The sequence below is a fragment of the Lontra canadensis genome, unplaced genomic scaffold, assembly GCF_010015895.1.
Source record: "Lontra canadensis isolate GAN:19392208 unplaced genomic scaffold, GSC_riverotter_1.0 scaffold5, whole genome shotgun sequence".
NCBI lineage: Eukaryota > Metazoa > Chordata > Mammalia > Carnivora > Mustelidae > Lontra > Lontra canadensis.
Window position 1 is genome coordinate 6,998,264 of NW_022630999.1, and position 19,531 is coordinate 7,017,794.

A 19,531-nucleotide genomic window follows, 5' to 3' on the forward strand; every position below is an offset into this window, starting at 1 on the left:
CATGGTTGTTAATGTCTTTCTTGCTATTACTGTCAAGGTCTCACCTAGCTCAAGCAGCGCTGCACTAGGAGCCAGGAGTTCTCATTTGCATGTGCCATTTACTTGTTGCATAACTCCAAGAAAGTTGTTAGTGGCTTCAGATCTTGGATCTTCTATGGGTACAATGGACATAAACAATCTTCTATTTTTCTGGGAAGATTGTTATAGGAATTGAATAAAACAATGTAAGCAAATACTTCCAGCAAGTACTTTCAAAACTGTAAGTATTGTTTAGATATGTTTAGATAACAAATTTGTCCAAATTTGCCCTCATCCCATGAGCTCAGTTTAACATGTTACTTGTAAAACTGCATGAAATAGATGCTTGCTGAGAATATAGGAAGTATTTGTGGGGGGAGGATTATTGTATTTTAAAAGTAAGTATATGGATTGGTTGTTTAGTGCTAGAAGACATCCTCCAACATAACAGTAATATATGTAAATATTTGGGTGTTAGCTCTGTCTTTAAAGCTTATTTCATACCCTCAAGAATAATGCTGTAATTGACAGAATTTCTTTGGAACAATGTCTCTTCTGAGCTCCTTATTTAGCATACCACCTCAGTTGTTGGTGGTGGTGGACCCTCTGGAATTAGTTTCTGGATCTGTGGGGAGATAATGGGCAGTTTCTTTATTTGGTCAGAGGTCAATTGTTACCCTTGTCACTTCTATCTCCAGTCAGAGATCTCTCCCAGAAGGTGTTTGAATTTGGCATTTGGGCCCCAAGGGCATTCCCTATGTCCATTAGTACATATCAGGTGGCTTTAAATTAAGCTGATTAAATTGGAAAACTGCTCGTATTTATATATATGTGAAAGGTTTTCTAAAGGAAGGATTAAATGACTTTTGCTGAGCTTATACTACCCATAAAGCAGTCTCAGAAATCAATGGAGCCCCTGAAATTCTCTCTAACATGTCGAATTTGTATGCCTGGATATTACTATTAAAATCCTGTCTTTCCTGTTTCTCTTATCATAAATTAAATGGATTGTTTACTTTAGCTTAAGAATTTTGGAGCACTTGTGTGTAAGGCACTGGGGTTGGTTCTGGGAGTATGTAGTATAACTCTCATTACACTTAGGAAAACAAACAGAAAACCAAATCAACTAATAAAATAGGAAGAAAGGTAAGAAGAACTACCCCTGTGACACTTAGCTTCATCTTGATTTTTTAAGAAGCCAGGCAGTCTTTTATATAACCACAACACTTTTGTGGTTACCTGAGAGAACTAGCTATGGTGCGAGGAAATTTGGAATCAAGCAAACTGTTTATTTATCTGTGTGGGAGAAGGTACAGCTAAATGTTCACTGGACTCTGGAGTTTGGGAAACCTGACCTTAAATCACTAACCCCTGACTTATGAGATGCTCAACTATGGGCAAATTGGGTTACATTTGTTTTTTATTTGTAAAGCGATGACAATAACACTGACCTCACTGGGTTGTGGAAGGATTAAACACCAACCCATAATACATGATTTAAAATGTTCATTACCCTTGTATTCTGTCCTTTCCTTCATCACTAATTCTTCATTGGAAGTTTAGCTTTTAATTACCATCAGCATTGGAGGGCTGCCATGATAGGCTGTCATACCTCAAAGTTGACATTTTCCAAATTGGCTGGAACACGGTATGGATTACTTGCTTTACTGCTTTTGGCAGTTTTACATATTCCTCCAGTGAAAGAGTTATCAAGGACCTCTCCTCTGGGCTCTCCTGCTAGAAAATGATACCTGCAAACAAAGTAATTTTCAAGAATTCAATAGATGTGGAGCAATCTTTAAAATTTACCAGACTTCTATGAAAGAAATTCCTTTTTTAGACATTTTTGACTCCTGAAGAATGACTTGAAAAGAAGCCCATTTTTTTTTTTCTAGCTTATGGTGAAGCATCCAGAAAGGTCTGGAAGCCAAAACTTTGCCCCTCTGGCTCTGTTAGATTCTCCATATTCCACTCACTTAAATATTCTGGGCTTTCAGCATGAACTAAAATTTAGGTTTATTTTTGTTTCATGACTTACCACATCAGTGCAAACTTTGGAAGCAGATTATGAAAGAAATTATTACATAATTAATGCCATTCTGAGTTTACTTCCTTCAGTATGATACATAAAGGAATTCTTATAGACAGCCAATAATTAAATAGTAACAGCAGTATTTTTTTTTAAAGATTTTTATTTATTTATTTATTTATTTGACAGACAGATCACAAGTAGGCGGAGAGGCAGGCAGAGAGAGAGAGGAGGAAGCTCTCTGCTGAGCAGAGAGCCCGATGCGGGACTCAATCCCAGGACCCTGAAATCATGACCTGAGCCCAAGGCAGAGGCTTTAACCCACTGAGCCACCCAGGTGCCCGTAACAGCAGTATTTTAATAAAATTATAATATTATCGTTCTTACTAATAACTAAAAATATTTAAATTTATTTAAAAAATGCTTACAAATATTCATTATATGTATATTTTATACATAATTTACTATTTGTATATTTACATACATTATATATAATATACATACGTATTTACTATCTGTATAAAGTAAATATATACATATACTTATACATATACATATATCAAAGCTCTGGTTGATCTATATTTAATGTTACTATTATATATATTTAATATTTATGATAACCATGTGATGTAGATAAGGATACAATTATTTCACCTATTTTACAAATGAGGAAATTGAAGGTCATTAGCTTAGCACAAGTCAGATATTTAAAAAACTATGGAAATTAAAAAAACCTAAACCTCCTAAAACCCTTGTAGCTTCCTAAGTGATAAGAGCACTAAGAACATCTTTTGTTCTAATATTTGGTCTTTGACTGTAATTTCTGACACAGAGCTCCTAAATCCCTTGGAATTTCTTGCGTGTCTTTTGTTCAAATGAGGCGACTCTTGGTAGGCTTCTCTATGGGGACATGTCACCAGAAAGACCAACCCATGTTAAAAGCTTGAAATATTCAGCCTTATCTCCCATCTCCAGAGAGGGGAGAGGAACTGGAAATGGAGTCAATGATCAATTATGCCTACATGATTGATATAAAAATCCCACAAGTATGGGGTTCAGTTTGCTTCTCAGTTGGTAAACACATGGAAGTGCTGGGAGAATGGTGTGCCTGGGGGGGGGGGCATGGACGCTCCATGCCCCTCCCCACATACCTTGCCTTACTTATGTCTACCAACTGGAGTTTCATCTGTATTCTTTTTTACATCGTTTTATAATAAACTGGTAGCCAGTATTTTAAAAAAGAAAGAAACAGCAAAATAGAGTCACTTGGGCTAAGATTCATGTCAGCAAACAAATCCTTAATGCCTCACCTAAATGCAGTTCTTGATTGCCTCTCCCAAGAAAGTGACCTTTAATCAGCCATAGGGAATTATCTGATCAGCACTAGTGAGGCCCGATCAACACTTGTCTTCCCTCAAAGGAAGGTGACCTTGCTTGAAATAATCCACTCTTTTCAGAAACTTCCTTGCTCTGCATCCTTCTGCCCATAAAAGTCTTCCATTTTGTATAGCTCCTTGGAGCTCATTTCTATCTGCTAGATGGGATGCTGCCTGATTCACGAATCATTGAATAAGCCAATTAGATCTTAACTTATTCAGTTGAATTTTGTTTTTTAGCAATGTAAATAAATTGTTTTACCTCATGAGTTCTGTGAGCCATTCTAGCAAATAAAGCAAAGAGGAGGGGGTCCTGAAAACCTCCTAGGTGTCAGAATCACAGGTGATATTTGGTCTTGTGATTAGCATCAGAGGGGTCTGGTCTTGTGGGACTGAGCCCTTAACCTGTGGCATTAACTGAGTTAAACTGCAGGACACTCAGTTGGTGTCACAGAGATTGACTTGGGGGAAAACACCTACACTTCTGGTGTCAGAGCATTGTGAGAAGGGTGATCATGTGAGAGGAAAAGAGGTACACAGGTGGTGAACTGGTATGTGAATTGTACCTCAATAAGGCTGTTAAAAAAAAAAAAAGACCTGATTCCTGTGGGTTTTGTAAGATGCACCTCATACTCAAATAGCTACAAACACAATTTGAATTCATATCAATGGATATTTGAGGGAGAAAGCATTAGGAGTTGGTCTGGGAAAAATGTTCCAAACTACTTATGGGAGCATGACAAACACGGGTGTTTTCAGACTCATTCATTTTTGTTTTCTGAGTTGAGAGGGATCGATGACATTAAAAAAAACTGTTGACCTTATATGTGTTCTACAATGTACTTATGAGTTTGTCAAACAAGAAAGGGCTTGAGAAAAATGGCTCCCAGGTCATAAGGAATTTATGAAGGTAGCAGAGAGCCCAAAGATAGTTTTCTGGAGGTGGCTTTGTCAGGGCACGCCTGAGGAGTCTATCAGGAATTAAGTCAACTGTGTTGCAATTTTCAACTTTATTCTTTCTTCTCTCCTCTGTGGTATTTAAGTTAAGTTTAAATATTTTGCTCTTTCAAATATATCATGGTCTTTCATATTTTAAGTTTTTAAAGTGTTTTTTAAATCTAATTTGGCTTTATACATCATATTTTATGACTTTTAAAATTTCATTTAAAATTACACACACACATACACACACATAAATCTGCATGTGTGTGTCTCTATGTTTATGTGTGTGTATGCATTTGTACCTTGGTTGAGCCTGAGAAAAAACAAATGGCATGCTGTTATTGCCTGATTCTTGCTTTAGGTTTAAGACCTGGTGACTGGCGCTGGCAATCTAAGAACGTTGGTATGTCTTGTTAAATTCTTTCTTGGAGAGATGCTACTTAAAAAGAGGGACAGCTACCCAGGAGGCTACAGTTTTGGGGCAGAAATGTGCTAGAGAGGGGGGCAGAGATTCTAAGGCTAGCAGATTAGAAAGAATTCCAGTATGCAGCTCTTAAAATTCTCAGTCCCTGGAGAGGCAGGGAAAGGACTGGCTGTCCCTGAGCCAGCAGGTTTTGCTCATTTCTGAGAAACCTTGGGATAACAACTCTGGTTGGCAGAGGGCCACATGGTCCTTCTGCCAAAGTACACATAGCATGTGGTCCTCCCCATCTGTAACTCTAGAAGCTAGATCTGTTGAGCAAGGGGTGAGTTTGTAATGTCACCCCTCATCAATCAGAACATTAGGAAATGTGATTATCGGTGGGAATTTTGAGCTGAGGTTTTCTTCCAGGGAAACCATTTCTGTCCATTGATAAGAAGATGCTGTTGGAACATTCTCATTGAAATCAACTCTAATTAGAAATTCTTAGGACAGAACTTCAAATCCTTTTGTAGTCATCCAACATACAGTTGAGGAAACTGCATTTCTGATTGATTACTGGCCCATTCAAGACTGAGCCCCAGGAATCCACCCGGCACCAGCTGGCCTGATTCATTGCAGAGCTGTCAGAAGGATAGATGGGAATGGAAACAAGTGATGTTTATGAACTGCGCCTAACATTGCCTAGTACAGACTAAGGGTGAAAATGCTGAGTTCTTTTATTCCCCATGAGTGAGGATCCTGGCCACATGCTACCTGAGCGGGGCAGCCATGTGTGGGAGAAAGGGCTGATGGGAGTCATAAGAGATTACTGAGGAAAGCGGATAAACATAGGTCTCATTCCTTCACTGCTGCTTCCAGCTCATTCCTCCTGAGATGCCTTTACTCCCGCCAATGACGAAGAGACATCACTTACCCAGCACCCATCAGCTGTACGCTGGGGATGGGAAGATGCTGCTTCTTCCCAGGGCACACTGATTTTATTCTTCCACAGTCCCTTTCATCTGAATTGTCCCCACAGTCATTTTCTCCGTTGCATTCTAACTTGCTGGCAATGCAGCGGCCTGGTCAAGGAAAGCAAACGACGTTAACGACACACTTGATTATTTGAGAAGGTATTTATTGATTTGAAGCAAGTTAGTGCTTTAAATGTCAAGGGAGAGTGGTGAGGGAAAGTTCTCATTATTTTTTATACAGATTTAGGAAATATGGAAATGGATGCCAAACTGATATTTTCCCCTTATTTTTGTAGGATAACAAGAGTCATTGTAGAATTATTTAGTCACCATTGGGCTGCTTGTCTTAAATAAGAGAGGTAATTCTAGAATCCCATTCCCATTACAGTGAGCTTGCTGCATAAATCATATTCTGTAGGAGAAAATCAACAGTAGTTTCAGACTTTTGTTTTGATTCAGTACAAAAAAATCAAGGTCACTGGTTTTTTTAAAATTATTTTTATTAGAATATAATGAATTATTTGCCCCAGGGGTACAGGTCTGTGAATCATCAGGCTTACACATTTCACAGCACTCACCATAGTACATGTCACTATTTTTATTTAGAAAAAAAAACCCTATAATTTAATATATATATACACACACATACACATACACATGTACACATGATACTATCACTATATCTCTAAAATTTTCTGTTGAGTAAAAGAAGTCAGACACATAAGAGTCATGCTATATGATTTTTTTAAAATCTTGTGTCCTAGGACATAAAACTTATTTTATGTAATTGTTTTTTGAACAAGTTAAAAAGAAACAATTTTTTTTAAACTACTAGGTACTACAGTGTTAGGTACCAGGTTAAGTGAGTGAATTTACAAAATATCACCAAGCCCATTTACTTGGATAATTCCCTTCCTTTTTAAATTTGCTGAATTTCATAAAGATCCTTAGGATCAATGGATATTGATAAATTGCAGAAATTGAAATGACTTATGTACAATGACAGCCCCTCTTCTGTACCTCAGCCTCTTGTTATAATCAGAGATGCTGGCATCTGTACAATTATGTACAGGTCATATTGACAAGGAGACTGAATTAAATGTTTTACTCAAGATTATTGGGTTAAGTACTCTAAGTTGTGATTAACATCTCACTGCAGCTATGCATTACTAACTGAAATGCTTGGAGAAATTGGGTATTCTGTTGAATTAAATTTTTTATTAATAGAAATTTTCCCAGAAAGCAGTTAGTTTCAAACCTTTTGGTAAATAGGGGAGCCTAGGGGGCTCAGTCATTGAGCGTCTGCCTTTGGTTCAGGTCATGATCCCAGGGTCCTGGGATGGAGCCCTGCATTGGGCTCTCCCCCTTGGTGGGGAGCCTCCTTCTCCCTCTCCCTCTGCCTGCTGTTCCCCCTACTTGTTCTCTCTCTCTTTGTGTCAAGTAAATAAATAAAAAAAAAACTTAAAAAAAAATCTTTTGGTAAATAATCTTCATTAAGAAGGTAGAGAAAAACAAAAGTAACTAAGGTTCCTTCTTTAATTACTCAAAATTTTGTATTGTATCTAGACCATAATTATAAAGAATTATAGTTATACGAGCACTATGGTCAAACAAGATTGAATATATTGAGGGAATTTGATGTCTGTGAGTCCAAAGATAAAACCTGAAAGATGGTCTGTTTTTAAAATAACACATCTCTCTAGTGTTTGTTTGCTTGCTTTTTTAAGGGCAGAAAAGAATGTGTAATTTAGTTTGAAATATAGATGCTTTTTCCAAAGGAAGAAAAACAACAAATATCACATTTTTTAAAAATTTTGATACCCTTACTTATAAATTTGAGCAACTCTAAGTTTTGATACTGTTGCACTTTAATAAAAAGGAAATCCCATTTTATCAGGCAGAGGTAGGGTCATACATGCAAGGTATAGTTCTCATTAGCCTAGCTTTGTGAGCAATGTACCAGATATGCTTGAATATAAGAATTTCAATGGATTTAGTACTTTTGGAGATATGGAAGTTGACCTATTAGCAAGGGTAAGGATGAAAGCAAGAGGACTTCTTCTGAAGGATGTTTAGGAATGGGTGGCAAGAATAATATTGGTCTGATAGGACACATCTGAGAATGGTTCCTGGCCACAGAAACTCAATGGAATAAGAAATACAAGGGGAGAGATCTAGAAAGCTGTAAATATATCCCATAGGGGAGAAGGAATGGGAAAGGTGAAGAAGGGTAGTTTGGATAGTGCAGGATTTACAGAATTCAGCATGCTTTAGCCAATGCATGCATTATATGTACTTATATCTGGAGCTATGTATCATTTAGAAACTGTACATGTTTTTCCCATTACTTGAACTGCTTTGTGTTACTGCAATGGTATAGTATATGTATAAGGAGCTACAAATTCTCTAGTCTTTATGATTAAAATTAGGACTTTGAGAAAGGAGTTGGCATAGTGCACATGGGGATTATTAGCCTTATGGGTAATTCTCAAAGATCCATGTATGCATTTAAATCACAAATTTAGTCTGTGGAACCAGAACAGTAATCATGAGGGAGGAAGGGGAAGAGAGAAATTCTCTTTAGGATAAATGGTTCTTATTAATTGAGGGCCAAACATCCTACTGAGCCAAATAATGGTCCATCCAACCTTTAATGCCTCTTGAGAGTGGCATTAAAGGGTGATTTTAGAGGAGCAAAGTAGTCTATAATCTTCAGTGGAATACTGAACAATCAATAGATCATGGCAGCACCCAGTCAAAATGGATGCCAACCACATCTGTGCCAGGGATCGACTACTTAGTGGCTGGATCACAGGAAGATCTATGGTTTCCTGGTGAAGGGATCTGGACAGCAGAGCAGAAGTCACTAAGAGAGCTCAGGATAGCAGCTACTTAACACACATTGCATACACATTTCAATAGTCAGGTTTTGTTTTTTTTTCTTAATCACTTGCTATGGATATATTGCTGATGAGCTAGAGTCACATGTCCTTATACCACTAGCTTTCCTTAAAACGCTCATTATGAATGGGTGGGCTATGGATGTATCTAAAGCCTTCTCAAACTTGTGAATATTTTTGGTTAACAAAACCCTTCTGTAGTAAATTTCACAGATTTAACATCCATTGTATAAATGTGTTCTTTCTAGTAATTGGTTTCAAAACTATTCTTCAAGCTTCTAATAGTTGCCCTCAGTTCTAAACCTTTATCATCATATTCTGGATTTAATGCCTACGTCTGTATTCCACTCAGCCATTGCCAGCAAGATTGTTTGCATAGTTCCTCTTTTTTCAACTTTTGACATGACCTTATGCATGTAGCTATGAAGTGTAGCCACCCATGTGTCACCCTCATATCCTGGCTTTGGGGGCCACAGAGGGAAAATCCTGACACCAGCATTCCCATCTGACTTTCAGCAAAAGTTGGCAAAGCTGAAGGCAGGAAGCAGGACCGAGAGGAGAGGAACAATAGACCTAAGGTCTGCAGTCAATTTTCTTATGGAATTTGAAATCTGCTGTTTAGCTATAAATACTTTACTTTTCATTGTATTCCAGAGTATACAAAAATGATATGAATTTTATTCATCTGAGTTCCAATTTTAACATCAAATTGACTATTTGGAGAAGAGGTTAGTGACCAATGGCTGAAGGCAGAAAGCAGGGCCCAACCTCACCCGCTGCCTGTTTTTGTATGTAACATGTGATGGGAACACAGCCATGCCCACTTGTTGATAGACTGTCTGTGGCAGCTTTGAAGCTACAGGGCCAGATTTGAGCAGTTGCTATAAAGAACGTATGGCCAAAAAGCCTAAAATATTTACTGTCTGGACCTTTACTGGAAAAGTTTGCAGAAATCAGATTTAGAGAGTTCAAAATGGTGTTAATAAGCAAGAGAATACATATGATTAAGTAGTATATTCAAGCAAGCTAATAAGAAAAAGAATATATATGATTAAGTAGTATATTCAAGTATATTCATTCATAATCTAATAAAATGTAAATATCTGAATGAGTAATGACTTGAAGGGAGTGTTGCCACTGTTTAAAGCATTTTCAATCTTCCCTTTGGAATTACCTTTGGAACCATTCAATGGACCACCCAATAAAGTCTGTCACATTATCTCTAGTTATTTCCTTGACATAATATCTTAATCTTAATATTCTCATCTTAGTAAATGATACTGAAAATCTTTTAAATCTGTCACTCCTTTTCAGCTGCTGGTTCTGATTACAGGTTTGTACTTATTAATAGCTGATATTTACCAGTATCTGTCTTTTCTTCTTTTTCCTGTTGCTTTCACATCATCCTTCTTTATCACAGTGTAGGGACCTGAGCACCAATAGCAATTGGATCAGGTACATTGTCAAGATGATTATATGTTGAAAGCTATAATTTCATACATGAATGGCTTGGCAATTGGTACCATAACACCTTTGTCTCCCTATACTTAACATAAGGAGGGACTTCTCTGTCATGGTTTTGACTGGTAGTCAACTAGAATGACTTTATCTAGTCAAGTCATTTTTTTACTGGAGACTGGACATCTTGTAGTGTACATTACCACTGTCACAGCGGAACTTATTCCTGCAGTCGACCTCTTCAATTTTGCAGAGCTTAGATGGAATGCATGGTCGAAAAGTCACGAGGGGCTCAGTACATGGTTGTCCTCCAAACTGACCAGGGCGCAAGATGGATCTAACCTTAAACTGAAAGGAAAGTAGAGAAAGATGAGGAACTTGGAAGCAGGGTCAAAGCCAAATGTATCTAAGAAAACTGGACTTCTTAATCATCACAGTGACTCTTCCTCCAGCAATGTTTCCTAAATTAACTCATGAGTTTTCCAATTCTATTATTGTGTGCCCTTAGAGAAGTCAGCACCTCTCTGGGCCTCAGTTTTCTAAACTGTAAAATGAGAAAGCAGGACAATAGATTTCTAAGACTTTGTACACTGAAACCTTATGAAAATAAATTCAATCAAATGCACAAATATTTGCTGAGTATCCTGCATGCAGTATATCTTCCAAGTAGTAACAATAGCACTTTTAAAGATTTATTTACTTATTTGAGAGAGAGAGAGAGAGAGAGAGAGAGAGAAAGCACAAGCATAGAGAGCAGAGGGAGACAGAGAGTGAATTTCAAGCAGACTCTGTGAGTGCAGAGCCTGACGTAGGCCTGGAGCCCATGACCTTGAGATCATGACCTGACCTGAAACCAAGAGTCAGAGACTTAACTGACTGCACCACCCAGGTGCCACACAATAGCACTTTCATATTCAGAGGGAGTGTGAAGTGATCAATTTGAAAGGATTCGGGGGTTCTTCTGTGTGAGGAAGTCAGCATGGAAACCAGGGTTGACATATTCTCCACATTTTAAAGGATTTTAAAATGTGAGTAGTAAAACAGGGAGTCAGAGAAGGATAGGAATAGGACAGGATCAAAAAGTACTGACTTTGAAGTCAGAAAAATCCAAGTTCAAAATATAGCACTCTATTCATCAGAGGTACATTCTTGGGAAAATTACTGATTCCCCAATGAGTTATAAATTCCCCATCTGTCAATGGGGTAGGAGAACACACTCTGATGTGAAGTTTGAATAAGATGATATAAGGGCTTAGAACATTTTCCCTCTGAGTGGGTGCTCCATAAATCAGTTCCTCTTTTCCCCCCTAATGTGTGAATGCTCAGCACTGCTGTGACTATGGTTTATGTGGGCCAATGCCCTTATAGGAATGAGTTAAGGTGAGTAAACATTACAGCTTGGAACAATAAACAAATCGAGGGACTTTCCTGTGTGGAGAGGGAAATTAGAGGAAGGGTCAGGAGTCAGTCATTTGATTAATGTCTTTACTTTTTGTCTGATTTTAAACCTTGGACTGAAATCCGCATTTTCTAGCATCTGCTTTTACTTCCTGAGCTCCTTTCTGAGCTCCTTTTGGAGCTCATATGAGAGTAAAACATGTAAATGAGTCCTCTTCCTCCTACTCCCAACAACAACAACAAAAAAATTGCTAAATGGAATTTTCCCTCAGTGGAAGCTGGGATTGTTTATTTTCAGAAATTGAAGAAATTGAGCATTCCTGTCAAGTTTTCCTAGTCTTTCATTGTGATTAGGATTTCCGGAAGATGCCCATGGGTCACCTACCTGCTTTTCAACACAAGGGTCGCAGTCTGACCACGGTCCATAATCTCCCAGGAGGCAGTTGATAGGACAGTGTTGCCAGTTACATTCTCTGGTCTCCAGTTTTTTGCAAATCTGGTCACAAAAGTTACCCACATAGTACTGATCAACCACTATTTTTCTGTCATAGTAAGGAGAAAGCTATTTAGAATGAATATATTCACTGTGGTTCCAGCCCCATAAGAAAAATATCATTGAATATTAACCACAATGAGTAAAAGAAAGTTTTTCTTTTATTATTATTATTATTATTAACATATAATGTATTATTTGCTTCAGGGGTACAGGTCTGTGATTCATCAGTCTCACACAAGTCACAGCACTGTCCATAGCACATACCCTCCCCAATGTCAATCCCCCAGCCACCCCATCCATCCCACCCTCCTTCACTCCAGCCGCCCTCAGTTTATTTCCTGAGATTAAGAGTCTCTTATGGTTTCTCTCCCTCTCTGATTTCATCTTGTTTCATTTTTCCCTCCCTTCCCCTATGATCCTCTGTCTTGTTTCTCAAATTCCTCATACAGTGAGATTATACGATAATTGTCTTTCTTTGATTGATTTATTTCGCTTAGCATAATACCCTCTAGTTCCATCCACATCTTGGCAAATAGGAAGATTTTATTTTTTGATTGCTGCATAATATTCCATTGTATATATACCACATCTTTTTAACCCATTCATCTGTTAGTGGACATCTAGGCTCAGAAAGAAGGTTTTCATGGAAAATCAGGCAGGTTGGTGTCTGTGCAGTTCCTACCACTTAATGGAACTTGGGGCTGGATTCATAATTTGTGGGGCACAGGGAAAAATGAACATGAGGGGCCTCTTGTTAAAAAATTATTAAAAATTTTAAGACACTACTGGCAGAGCATTAAGCCAAGCATGGAGCCCTTCTTGGTGTGGTCTTATGTGACTGCATAGGTCACATATCCATGAAACTGGCCCTCAGGGAATTCCTGGAAGGGACTGGATGGAAAAGAAAAGAAAAAAATTCCTGCAAATTTCTTAAAATATGACAACACCGTTTGGTAAGTATCATGATTAAGACAGAGTCGGAGTACTATGGGGCCAAAGATTCAAAGAGAAAATAATAGAGGAGATACATCTTGAAAAATTCATGTGACTCCTCTAGGCACCAAAGGGAAGGCACGTGAAAGGGAAGGGGTATGCCAAGATTAGAGGTGGAGGAGCATGACATATTCCTGGTAGGGCTTATGGGATGGGCCTGGGCATTGCTGGCTAAGAGGAGCCTGAATGATTTCTGTGCTTTATTTGGTGGGAAATAGAAAACTATGGAGGTTCTTTTGAGGGAAGGAGTCTGAAAATCTTTAACATACTTGGTGGATGGTTTATTGAGGGAGTCAGCTGGTGATTTTAATGAGACTTGTACTGAGCATGTAAAAATGGTTTTCTATAATAGGTCTCTAAAAAGCTATAATAATTAAAACACATTAAATATATGCTTTTATTCCCAAGTTATGTGAGCATCTCTATGCAACAGAGACATCTAACAGAGTTAAAGAAGCTATGGGGGATAAGTAGTCTGAATCCATGAGAAGACTGAATTATTAAATGTTATCGAGTAAACACGTTCTCTTCCCTTCTTATACTTGCCAACAATCAAGCTAATAGCTAATAGTGCTGCTCAATTGAGGTCTGTTAGACTCAGTTTAATGAGTAGAAAATTCTCTATAATTAACTCACTAACTGTAGGCAAGCAGAGTTATACACTGCAAAAAGGCTTGAGTAGTAATTCTTAGTAAGTTAAATAGTCAACAGAAAATATTGCACATATTCTTAATTAAAGTTCTTCGAAGCTCCTTGATTTTATGGAGTGAACAAACATAGACTGCATTTCAACTTTATGTGGAAAAGACTTAAATTCCATCCAAATCAAATTCTATGATTTCTTACTTTGATACACACACACACACACACACACACACACACATTTCCCCTCCCTCCTTTGCTTAGTGTGGCATTTTTGATATTACTAAGTCTATCTGTGAGGTTTCCTGTGACACAAAGACAATCTACAGAGCTCACGCCCACCTCTGTCTGCTCTGGATTCCATAATTGCAGCTTTTTGAGCAGCTGGACCACTGACTCCATGGGTAATGATCACAGTAACAGGGTTGGCACTTGTCAATCAGAGCACTCAGGAGGATGAAATACAAGATGGAGTGTCCAGCCATGCCTTGAAAGCCTCTAAGCCCTGAAGAGGAATTATAGAATACATATCAAATGCTTGTTGAGAGTAAAACTTTACAAGCCATTCTCAGTTAAGAAATCAAACATGATGTTAGGAAACAGTTGCATCTCCCTGCCTTCCTTAAGGCTGGTTAATACCTATAAATTTACATACTCATGACTACAAATCCTACTTTTACATATTTTTTCAGTGAATGTTCCAAGAGTTACAACTCTCAGTTCTAGTAAGTTTCTCCAAACTGTTTGTGATAGGCTATAAGACAAAGTACTACAGTATATGTTTGTAGCACATTTCATTCCAAAATGGAAATTCTTATATAATCTTAACACTTTTCTTTTAAAAAAATTAAAAAAAGATTTATGTATTTGAGAGAGAGAGAGCATATGAGTGGGAGGAGGAGCACCGAGGGAGGGAGAAGGACAAGCCGACTCTGCGCTGAGCGTTGGAGCCCATTGCCAGGCTACATGTGAGGCTCCATGTGGGGCTTGACCTCATGACTCAAGATCATGACCTGAGCTGAAATCGAGAGTTGGACACTCAACCAGCTGAGCCACCCAGGCACCCTTACCTTACATTTTTTTGAAACAGTTGCTCATTTTCGTGGGTAATACCCTTGATTACATTGCAGTTTTTCATACTTTTCAGGGACTGGGGAAGGAGTTTGGAGCATTTTTCTGGAAGCTCTATTTTGTTCCCTGGTATCCTAGAAACTGCTAATGAGAAAGTTCAATGCCCAAGTATATCTACTTATGGAGTCATAGAAGTTAGAGCTGAAATGAACCTTGAGATCTCCAGGTTAAACCCCCTCATTTTATGAATGATGAAACTGGGGCTTAAGGTCGGGAAATAATGTTGAGGCTTCCTGACAACTAAGTGTCCAGGACTCTTCATTCTTGGATGAGGTGCATTCCTTCATTGAATTTCTGATCATACTAATGATTGCATTACTGCAGCATCTAGATGCCTTGAACTCTGCTCCAACTCTCCCCGTGCCCTCACACACAGGCCACAAGAGGGTTCATCCCAATGAAGCTGAATGCCAGAGAAAACTTTGACCAGCTGTTCTCCTCTGTGTGCTATGGAGCCTTGGGGATCTGTGAGCAATGAAAGGAATTTGCAAAACCACCTCTGTCCCCACTGTCTCTATTTTGATCCTTTTATCTCTAACAAAACATGCAACATGATTAAATATATAGAGAAAATGCTGCTGTAATTAATAGAGTAACTTCCATTTAAAGAGATAATACACCATTCACTTCATTTTTTCGTCCTTTTTTTTTTTTTTTAAAGATTTATTTATTTATTTTAGAGTGGCAGGGGGTGAGGGGAGCTGAGGGAGAGGGACATGAGGCTCCATCCCTCAACCTTGAGATTATGACCTGAGCTAAAACCAAGAGTTGGACACTTCACTGACTGAGTTACCCAGAAGGCCCACCATTCACTTAATTTCTGTGTCTCAGTTTCATTATCTATAAAACAGCGGTTACACTCTACCTTCTTCATAAGACTTTTGTTAGAATTCAGTAAGAAAATTCATGCAAAGTGCTTAGAACAATCCTTGGCATGGAATCATCACTCAATAAAAATTAGTTTCACAAGTTAGTACTAACATTTAAGAGTGTTACAGGTTTAATTGTAGCTGTTGCTCATGCATTTTTCAAAATCAGGGGCTCCTCAATTGAAGTAAGGATCATATGAAGGCCAAAAATATGTTTAGATATTAAATATTCACATTCAAAAAGACTGAGAAATATGGGTTAATTGCTTTTCATCTTACAAATAAAATCAGATCTCTGACCATTTTATTTGAAATTGCAATTTCCCACCAGTGTTTCCTATGCCCTTTCCCTGCTTTATTTTTCTTTGTTATATATCCCCTCTTGATATATAAATGACTACTTAAGTTCAAATAAATAGCTCCTCTTCCCTCTTTCCTTCTTCATTAGAGTATAAACACGGTGGTGCCTGATTTCTTTTGTCTGTTTTATTTATTTCAGCATTTAGAAGAATGAGAGCAAGCATAGCATATAATGAATAAATATTTTTGAATTGAGTCTAGGAAATATTTTAGAAGTGGGTTTTTATGACATATGAATACCATAACATGAGTCCATAATTACAGCCACTTTTGTAATACTATTCTTAAAATTTCTGCCAAATTAAGGATATTTCATAGACTTTAGAAATTGTCTCCCACTTTTTTAGCAAGACTGATAGTTTGCAGTATAACTTAGCTTTGTTATAATAGTTGACTGAAATAAAAAAAAGACACCTTTTGAGATTCAGATTTCTTTTTAAAACACCTGTAATTTAGTTAGTCCACCTCTATTTCTTTGATAACATTTATTAAGTTCTAAACTGTATCAAGATGTATGAAGAAGAAAAAAAAAGATGTATGGAGAAGAAAATTAAGATGGCTTATAATTTAATCAACCAGAAGATTTCTGCTGACATTCAAAAAAAGTTAAAATAACACATGCCTATATTTGAAATTTTTAAACAGAACACAAGGAAAAAATATAAGGCTGGAGTTCTCTTCTACTTGTAGCCAGAAAACACATCATCACATAATCAGCGTAATACACTTTGAAGATCTTTCCGTATTGATGGATACATACTTACTTCATCCTTTCAATGGCTGCATAGTTTATACCATATGGATTTATTACATCGGATTTAACTATTATTCTAATTTTAAACATTCAGTATATACACACACGCTACAATAAACATCTTTGTATTATATCTTCGTATACTTTTGTTGTATATCCATGGGATCAGTGTGTGTGTTCCCAACAGTAGATGGCTTAGTCAAGGGATATGAAATTTAAAATATTAATAGGTATTGCCAAATAGCCCTACTGAAATATGGCTCCCTCAAATGTTTCAGAGGGTAACTTTCTGATTATATTTTAATGTGGTCATTTTATGTTTCATAGTTGTGGTTTAAAAAATACTTCAGAAAAAATCTTCATTCAAACCAAGAGTATGAGATCAGATATAAAAATTGTTTCTCCAATACGCTCAGACTTAGCAGCATTTCTTCTTAATAAATCAGTGAGATTTTTGCACTTCCCTACCAACTCAGAGAAAAATGCTAGAATAAAAGCAGCCCAAACCACTGAACATGTGACTGAATGTCTTTCAATTTAAAATTGGAATTGACATACATTTGAGTATCCATTGTGTACTGCTACGAGTTAAGTGAGATGCAGAGAATAGAATCCGTTATCACTGCCTGGGGAGGGTAGACAGAAACTGAACATTCTTCCCAAGCTTTTTATCCAAGCTTTTTCAATGCGACTCATAGATAAGCCACTACTTTTCTAAAAACTGCTACTGCCCTGGGCTATTTGCATCATAAAAATTAAAGATTGCTGCACTTGCCTGCTGATCCATGCTCACTGATAACTCACCTTTCCTGGTTTTCCTGAGCAGAGCCATAGGACATTGAGACAAACGGTGTCCTGACAGAATTTAGCCTGTAATCAGACAGAATATTGTGTCTTAAACTTCAGACCCAAGCTTCAGATTGGGTGGTTTTTCACTGGCTTCAGGGTTGGTTCAGGAGTTGAGGCTCCTAGACAATGTGATGTTTCCTGGTAAACAGTCACTAGACCAACCACCTCCCTACCCTCCAACCCCCACAAACTGGGATCTTCTCATATAGGAACTGCTAACAAGGAAGCCTAAACTGGAGAGGGTTTTGTTGTTGTTGTTTATTTATTTATTTATTTTTCTGATTAGATTTTGAAGAGATCGTTTTTTCCTCCAGGATAGCTCCTTCAATTGTAAAGAAAAACTCTTGAAGTATTTTGCTGAACCAGTATGTCGATGATTAGGGGAACTTGAATTACAAGAGATTACCAGTTCTCAGTTCTCAGCAAACAATATCTGTTTCCATGTCCAAAAGCTTGAAAAGCATAGACAGACTTTATTCCAGCTAACAGCAAAAACTGCAAGAACAGAACCCTTACAAAATTATTCTGATCTCCTCTCTGGCTGTAAGTATTTTGAGGTGATTTAGAAAATGCTATAAATTAAAATGGTGACGTCAAAGCTTCTTGTTTGAGGAGATGCTAATAAAAGAACTCATTGGTATCTTCACCTTTTATAAGATTTGACTGTTAGGAGGAAAAATCATTTTACGTTAGAAGGATAATTTTCGTTCAAATAAAGGTAACTATTTTTCTGATTTTGTTATTACCACGGCCCAGCATATATCAAATGTTTCCTTACTTATTAATTTTCAACATCTCTAGCCTTTTGGATATACCTACAATGACAGGTGGACATTTTAGCCATTACCATACAATTTTCTTAGAAACATGAAACATAATAGGAAGAATCTTCTGTTGGGGTGTCATCATGGAAGGGCAGTGATTGTGCAGCTCTTTTGGACCCTAAAAATCAGTGATACCACTGAACCGCTGAGGATAGATTTGTGAGCATTTAGAGAATTCTAGGGTAAAGTGAAGTCCATCTCATTCTGATCTGTCACCGTCTGGTGTACTTGCCTCACAGGAACCATCTGTCTATAGGGCCGTTCGGCATAACTTACCCAACAGTTCAGAGGATGCTCTCATTTACCCCCAGCTGTAGGTACTTCCTTTCCATCTCCTTGTACATTTCTTGAATCTCTTTATTTCCTATTATTTTTAATTCTGCACATGCCCCAGAATCTCAAGAAATGACATATACTGTTGTTAGGACAGGTCGGGGAGTGCAGGCACATGACTCATTTTTTGGTTAAAGGGTATGTTTGCTTTACTTGTTAACTCTAGTTTAACTCATAGAAAAAACTTGATCTCAACAAGGGAGTTCTCAGGCGGGATAATTCTTTAAGAAACATGAACCTTAGTTCTTTTGAGATTTAAGCAAAGTAGTTATTTCTTTTTTTAAGAGAAAGGCAAATAAATTGCTATAGTCTGAGTTGTTTATTTTCATGCACAAAAGGGTAAGGTTGTTGGAAACATGATCCTCAGCTTTGAAATATTAAGATTATGAATAAAATCACTATATCAGTCATCTTTAAACAAAATCTTTGCTGCAGATGGCTGAAAACCCAAAAGGTCCCTCCTCACAATGAAAACGGTTTACATGATAATCCAAACAAGCTTTCCCCCTCCTATTGCTAACACCTGGCCCTATCTTAGAGATCTAACAATACCTGAAGTGTTGTCAAAATAAACACTCTGTGGAAACTCTGGGTTTCACAAATGATTACTTCAATCAGCAGTAACCCTGAAACTCCAAGTGAGGTACTATACAGGGTCCTCAGTTTTCAATGATTTTTCCCATTAAAGGGATTGTAATAGGTATTGCTCTCGAAAATAAATCTCTGACTCCATTTTTAAAAACCATTTAGAATAAATTGCTCAAAATTGTCTTCCCCCAGAT

At 37.5% G+C, this 19,531-nt stretch overlaps 1 protein-coding gene across 1 annotated transcript in view; it reads right to left on the minus strand.

The window, feature by feature from the left end:
- C6 (complement C6) overlaps nucleotides 1-18,826 on the minus strand; it is a 59,083-nt gene extending 40,257 nt beyond the window's left edge. The window contains exons 1-7 of the mRNA XM_032851397.1: nucleotides 18,693-18,826; nucleotides 17,548-17,613; nucleotides 13,972-14,134; nucleotides 11,884-12,040; nucleotides 10,304-10,448; nucleotides 5,703-5,850; nucleotides 1,631-1,769 (exon numbers count right to left, since the gene is read on the minus strand). Of these exons, the coding sequence (XP_032707288.1) occupies nucleotides 1,631-1,769; nucleotides 5,703-5,850; nucleotides 10,304-10,448; nucleotides 11,884-12,040; nucleotides 13,972-14,134; nucleotides 17,548-17,575 (780 nt within the window). The 5' untranslated portion in view covers nucleotides 17,576-17,613; nucleotides 18,693-18,826. The remainder of the gene's footprint in view (nucleotides 1-1,630; nucleotides 1,770-5,702; nucleotides 5,851-10,303; nucleotides 10,449-11,883; nucleotides 12,041-13,971; nucleotides 14,135-17,547; nucleotides 17,614-18,692) is intronic.
- Between the last annotated feature and the right edge of the window lie 705 nt (nucleotides 18,827-19,531).